Source organism: Sinocyclocheilus anshuiensis, unplaced genomic scaffold (genome assembly GCF_001515605.1).
Source record: "Sinocyclocheilus anshuiensis isolate Anshui unplaced genomic scaffold, SAMN03320099.WGS_v1.1 scaffold227, whole genome shotgun sequence".
NCBI lineage: Eukaryota > Metazoa > Chordata > Actinopteri > Cypriniformes > Cyprinidae > Sinocyclocheilus > Sinocyclocheilus anshuiensis.
This window is the reverse complement of record NW_015549590.1, coordinates 2,375,665-2,382,731: the sequence shown is the minus strand read 5'-3', so window position 1 is coordinate 2,382,731 and position 7,067 is coordinate 2,375,665. Positions and strand designations below refer to the sequence as shown.

General features: G+C 36.4%; 1 protein-coding gene and 1 long non-coding RNA gene across 2 annotated transcripts; one reads left to right on the top strand and one right to left on the bottom strand.

Annotated features, from left to right (window-relative positions):
• Positions 1-206: 206 nt before the first annotated feature.
• LOC107658033 (uncharacterized) lies at positions 207-1,156 on the bottom strand. The gene is made up of 3 exons (XR_001630741.1): positions 1,080-1,156; positions 488-603; positions 207-284 (listed from the first exon to the last, which is right to left on the bottom strand). It is a non-coding gene; the product is annotated as an uncharacterized LOC107658033 (long non-coding RNA).
• LOC107658032 (P2Y purinoceptor 4-like) lies at positions 1,091-3,437 on the top strand. Its single transcript, XM_016446414.1, has 2 exons — positions 1,091-1,329; positions 1,764-3,437. Exons 1-2 carry the CDS (start codon positions 1,304-1,306, stop codon positions 2,860-2,862), a joined length of 1,125 nt encoding a protein of 374 aa, XP_016301900.1. The 5' UTR covers positions 1,091-1,303; the 3' UTR covers positions 2,863-3,437.
• Positions 3,438-7,067: the final 3,630 nt, after the last annotated feature.

Genomic DNA, 7,067 nt, shown 5'->3' with positions numbered 1-7,067 from the left:
ACGATATCACAGATTATTTAACTTCAAACTATGTAGTTTATTACTGCAGCCAACACCATAAAACAATTGTGCAAATATTCAATGTGAACTTTAACTCAGAGAAGCATAGCAGTCATGCACCCTATTATGGCACTCCAACTGATCACCAGCAGATAAAAGTCTTTCTTGCAGTAACCTTTTGTCCTGTTCGTTTAGCTTTCCAGACACTCAATCTTCCATTTTTACATCATCTGCCCCGGCCAAACACGGATAATATAATGTGCCTAACAGCACACCTGGGTGATCTGATATAAACGTGTGTGATTGTTTCTGAGTTGCTAAAGAATCAGTTACAGCACATGAGCATTAAGGTCTCCTCTCTAAGGCAGACATGCACTACTAACCTCTCATTGGTCAAATGGGACTGTGTTTTAACTTTTTACTAAATATTAACTTTACTCCAAACAAATATGCATAAGCTCCCCTATAACTCTTGGGAAACACTTACATTTCTTTACTGGATATGGAAAACATGGAACTTCTTTGGAACTTCAGTGCATTATTTTGGGATGAAAAGACACAATTCTTGCATATGGTATGTAGCACACACAGTCACATGGCTTGCTGGAAGTGAAATGACAAAGAGAAATAGAATAAAGGAAGGTCATTTGGGGAAAATTAGAAAACGTTTCTAAAATCCTGGAATTAAAATATTAAGCGTGTCTGTTTGGAGTTGGTATATACAACGGAAAGAAAACAGCACCAAGTGTGCGTGCGTTGGGGTTAATGTACCTTCAAGGATTTTATCATAAAAACTGGGCTGTATCGTTTACGAGAGCCAACATGTAATGTTTAAAGGGCATGTGAGATGACTTTCGATTGTAAATTACTGTCTGTGTGATGGGCAAAGATGGCAGAAACTGATAAGAGCATGATATGATACTGAGATGAGTTCAAGCGATTTAGTTTGGAAAATTACATTAAGGAATAGTAGAAAAAGAAGAGCTCCTCTTTTAATAGGCTATCTAAGACTAGGTATTTTAATGCCTTAGCAGGTTTCTCGTAGGATTTAAGAAAAGTGATGCGATATTTAACAATACCTGTCACAATTGTTGATGAATTGGTCTTCTTGAAGATCTGAAGGGAGAAACTTCGGCGCTGATTCCCCGCCCCTCAGCTAATGCTCTCACCTAGTCCAGCGGACCACAGCAGATCGAGAGCGCCCTGTGCGATAAATCTGGATGCCTAAACCTTTTAAACAAGTTGATTTCTGAAACACTAGCGTCAGCCATCTAAGTTCATGCTTTGATATGTGAATGGACGTATGTACCTCGTTCAGCTGAGTGAACGGTAAGTTTTAGCACGTGAAAACAACTCCGCGTGCTCCACTCTCTCTGTTTTCCAACCAAATTACGTCTCGTGCGCCCTAAATGTGTGCGAAAAAGTTTTTCTTTCTGTTTTGTGATTTATTATAAAACAGCATAGTGCTCAAACGGGAGATAGTTTCGTATGAGCTTATCTCGGGAATTGTCATGATTTATGAGAATAAGTTTTCGTGTGGATTTTGAATATTGTTTTAGACCTAAACCCTATATAATGAGTTAAAAATCAGACTTCTAAGCACACAAAAGAGACTATTTTTTTGTAGACACTTTCAGCCAGTAGTTTATGTTGATTTTATAGCTTGTGACATAATGTTATACACTGAAATCTACTTTAATATTTTGTGTTGACTTCTAACTTCTAAAAATTGCTATAAACATCTTTTGTTGTTATTTTAACAGAGAAATGACTTCATTCTTAAGGAAAAGCGTCTCAGGGAATTTGTCCCTTGTGTACACCACACTGATACCGAGGTCTGAGAAGGAAGTGAATTTCAGCTGTCTCTTCAATGAGGAGTTCAAGTATATTCTGCTACCTGTATCATACTCCCTAGTGTGTTTCCTGGGACTGATACTTAACTCTGTGGCTCTGTGGATGTTCATCACTAAGATGAGGCCCTGGAAACCCAGTACGGTTTATATGTTCCATCTGGCCCTGTCGGACACGCTCTATGTGCTCTCCTTGCCTATGCTCATATACTACTACGCAAACCGCAGCCACTGGCCTTTTGGGGTTTTTCTCTGTAAGATTGTGCGGTTTCTTTTCTATGCTAACTTGTACTGCAGCATCCTGTTTCTCACTTGCATCAGTGTGCACCGCTACCTTGGTATCTGTCACCCCATTCGTGCTCTGACTTTGATCAAGCCACGCCATGCCCACATGGTGTGTGGTTTTGTCTGGACTGCTGTGATAGCCTGCCTGGTGCCCAAGCTGATTTTTGTCAACACTTCTCAAAGAGGAAATGACACTTTGTGTCACGACACCAGCCGCCCGGATGAATTTCACGACTATGTTACCTACAACTCAGTGGTGATGGTCCTGCTGTTTATCCTGCCATTTCTGGTCATCATGGTCTGCTACTGTTTAATGGCACGGGCCCTTTGCCAACCCCGAAAGGGCCTGTCCCAAAGTCAACTGAGTTCATCCCGGAAGAAGTCCATTAAACTTATCATAGTGGTGCTGGTTGTGTTTGCGATTTGCTTTGTACCCTTCCACATCACCCGTTCGCTCTACTACTCCTACCGTATTCTAGACGCAGATTGCAGGTCCCTTAATATCATCAACTTTGCTTATAAAATCACTCGCCCACTTGCTAGCATGAACAGCTGTTTGGACCCCATCCTCTACTTCCTGGCAGGGGATCACTACCGCTCTAAACTCCTCAGAGCGTTCACTAGACAAACTCCGAACACTCGTTCTACCGCGTATGTGCATGATAACAACATCGGGCTGGCCTTTAAGAACCCAGATGCCCAAGCTGGCACTGAGTCGAGACTCTAGATTCACATACCCAGACATTTTGGGTAATCTTTTAAAAAGCAGTTCTGGAAGACTGCTGCAAATTTTGTAAAGACATCCCAAGCATTCTCTGTCAACAGACATCATTCTGCAGATACGCATCCAGAAGAATTCAGGACAGTCTTGTAAACACTACAGCGTAGATAAAAGTAAAGGAATCTTTTTGCTTCCTTTGTGCACTCCTAATGTTTTTTTTCATTCAGTGTGATTGCTGGTGCAGAGGAACTGCAGCTTGTTTTATAAAAGCTCTGATGGCCAATCACTCCTGGTTACTTGTAATGTTGAAGTTTCTCACTATTGGTCAAGGATACAGCTTGGCAGTGTTGGGGTTCTGTCAACACTGAAAACAAAACCTACTCTATATCCCAGAGATGGACTCTGGCCTGTGACTGTTACTACAGAAATGTCAGTATAAAGCCTTTTGTGTGTTATGTTATGTGCGAAGGTCCTATGGTAGGAAATGAAAGTGTGAATTCCTCCTGCAAAAAAGTAGGACTTTAGTTTTTAACTTGCAGTATTTTAACCAATGAAAGAAATTAATTTTGTATTGATTATTAAAGAATACCCATTTTATTCTACTCTTTATGTTGATACTGAACACATTGTAAAGATAAATTAACATTATTTGAATCAAACAGAAAAGTTGGAAAGGCACTTTGAGTGAAAAGGTGAATGGTTGTGGGGGAGGCTGAAATTCGAGCTGCAGTTGTGCAGTTATCCCCGCTTGGCTTGCTTCATTCCTCGTACAGATGTTTTTCTCCTTTGGCGGAGCAGATCTACAGCTGTGCTGCTGCATGTGTGAATTTGTGAGTATTTGCATAGCTGGGCTGAATGAAGGAAAAAAAAAGATCGAAGAAATCAGATCCGTTTTGGCATATTGAGGAGAGTTTTTTTTTTTTTTTTTTTTTCTCAGATGTAACCTCTGTGGGAATGTTTAGGAGTTTATGCATTTTATTATTTCATGTTTAGTTTCTTTTAAAATAATGTTATATTTTATGACGGCTCTCTGGTCATGGTATTTGTTTAATTTTAAGTTGCATTTACATAATGTGTTTTGTATTTACTTTGGCTAAGTTTTCTGTGTATATCCTGTGTCTGTTTTATATGCCCCTCTCTGATACAAACAAAATCACAACTAAAATAAATCAGAAGAAGAGACCATACTTGTTTACAAAATACTTAAGTAGAATGAAAGGATCTATTTTATTGACAGCATGCTAGAAAATGTGTTGTAAAGCTAATCATTTATGTCTGCTATGTGCTTTTTTATACTGCCAAGCATTTATGGATCATTTACAACTTATTTTTTGAATTTTGTGTATACTGAAATGCATTTTGTATAACTATTTATATCTAACCATATATACTGTACAGTATAAGATTGTGGGTGCCATTTAAGGACACAGAGCAAAAGATTAAATTGAAGTTTCAAGTTAAAAATTGAAAATTGAAATTTTCAAATGATATTATCCAGTAGAAAGTGCTTTTATTTTATTATTTTTTTCACATAGATATTGCTTAGAGCAAATTACAAAGAAAGTAATTTGATATATTTGTGTGATATGGCATAATATTGCAATTAATATGGCAAGTTGCATTTTTTTTTTTGAGATTGTGAAATAGTGATGCTCTTGGGGCTCTCAGGGGAAAGCTCTTCATTTTTTTTCTTTCAGTCAGTAGAGGTCCCCAGAGCTGTTTTCAAATGTTTCTAATAAGGAATGAGTGCATGGACTTAATACTCGCATCTCCTTGAGCTCTCTGTCCAGTGCCTTTGGCTGTGATAAATAGACTTGTTGGCTGCTGCTTTTGCTGTGGGGTTGTTCAGGTCATGAATAGTTTAATATGCACAGGAGATAGAGGGTTAATATCCCCCTTCTTTTCTTGCACTAAAATCACCCTGAATATTTGGAAACAAATGGCATCAAATAAGTCAAGGCCCATACACAATACATGCATATAAACAAAAAGATGACTACAGTGTGGACTAAGTTTACTCTATGGATTTCTGTTCAAAATGGGAAGAACATCTGTAAATAACCTCTGTGAATAATACAATTAAAAGCAAACACACATGAGTGTTTCCAATTGCAAGTTTTGTTTTTGAAGTGGTAAGCCTACTTTTATTGTAATACTTCTACAGGTAAATATTTTACACTTATATGTTGTTGTCAAAGAGGGTGGGTTATGTTTTAAGTCTGACATTTATTTCTCTTTAATAGTCCTGATTTTCCCTCCCCCTCTGTCTCTCATGTCCTCAACTGTTTTCATCCTCTCATTCTTGTGCACGGCCCAAGGACAAGGGTTGGGAGAAATCAATGTTGTGAGCACCGCAATACAATACTCATAAAAGACGTTGAGCTATAAAAAATGTAACTGCCGGAGAAGCACGGTTTTTCCCATCAGTTCTAGCAATAAGTAACCTTTATGTGTTTTATTTGTGTTGTTCACTGACATAAAAGAGCTTTTACACAGTCTAAAGACAATTGATTTCTTTGGTCACAAAAGCATGTTTTCGATTAATTGCTATATAGCTCCGTAAAATGATAATAAAAAGTTACTTGTTCATATTAATCTATGAAACAACAAAACAAAGTGTGTGGTGTGTATACACACACACACACACACACATTATATGCAGTAGTCAACATTTGAAGTGGATCAAAAAAGTTCATCAAAGTTGTCCTAAGACAATAACACATTTTGGTTTTAGGTTTAGGAAAGGTTTTGATTCACTTCAAATGTTGACATATATATATATGTATGTATGTATGTATATATATATATATATATATGTATATATGTATATGTGTGTGTGTGTATAATACAGGTTTACAGTATTATAATACAGGTACATTATATATTATTTACACAATAGTGGTACATTAAAAACTATCATACATTATTACCATGATTTAGAAAAGAAACCCACTAAAATGTAATTCAGTGTAACGATAGTTCATATAACAAAAAATCTTGTCAGGCAGATTTAGAACAAGAATCATTAGGTGAGATTTTTTAATTTTTTTTAAATATTGTAATTTTAATCTTTACCAACCTTTGCCACTATATACCATGTCCTATAAGTTGTACCTATTTGTTAGCAAGAACTTTTTAATTATTTAAAATAAAGTACTTTTTGCTTTTACTCTCTTTTATATATTTTAATAAGTACAGGTTAAAGTAAGTATTTTGATTAATTTTTACACACACACACACATATATAGATATATATATATATATATCTGTTATACTGAATGAAAACAGAACATTATTTTGCCCATATTTTGACATTTTTTTACAAAAGTTATTTGAAACATTTAAAGTAGACACTTTACTTGCATTTGAAATGCTGTCTATGTATATTAAATCACTTTTGTAAATTTAATTTGATGCAGACACCAAAATATATGCACACACACATACAGTATATGCAGTTCAAGTGTGTTTTATTTTTATTTTTATTTTTAGAGAAAGGTGACATCTGATCCTCAGGCAGCTCATCAAAAAGTTGTGGTGACAGCAATGTCTCTGTAGAAGATTGTGTAAGTTCATTGACATTAGTTTTTTACATTTCCACATATGTTGCTTTATATGCATGCAGTCAACAACAAAAAACATGATACATCTTTGCAAAATCTGCATGTTAGTTTTAAACCTGATTTATATAAAGGTAGATGAGGAGTTAAGGTTGTACTTTCCCGTCATACAGACATTCTGTTTCTACCTACTGAGATGTACTTTTTATAAGCAAACTGTTCAACCTGGGATGCATGATGACTTTACGTTCATGGTCTCTCTGTTGTGTTGTTTGTCACATTCGAGAATAAACGAATGATTTCAAGGACGTGGACAAGGGCTGAGAGTGGAGAGGAAGAGTGACATAAAGAGGAAAGAAGTTCATTACCCAGCTGAAAAGGAGGCAAATGGCTTTCATAGTCGCCATGGGAACAGGGCTTTCTCTCTCTGACAAACCTATTATAAGGTACTTCACTGGCCTAAACACAATTATTGCATGCTAAAAAGGGAAATATTGCTTTCCAGTGTAATAGGTGGTAAATATTGATTCACATGGGTGTTCAAGCAGACCTTCAGTATACATGTCTAATTTGCCTCTTAATTCAGATTTTGGCCACATGAACATTTTCACAAGAAACTTCTTAATCCTATTACTAAATTGATAAAGCAGT

Bases quoted from the DNA above. Each gene is read 5' to 3' on its own strand.
- LOC107658032 (XM_016446414.1), top strand. From the start codon at position 1,304: ATGTACCTCGTTCAGCTGAGTGAACG. The intron at 1,330-1,763 runs GTAAGTTTTAGC...TTATTTTAACAG, and splicing joins CTCGTTCAGCTGAGTGAACG to AGAAATGACTTCATTCTTAA.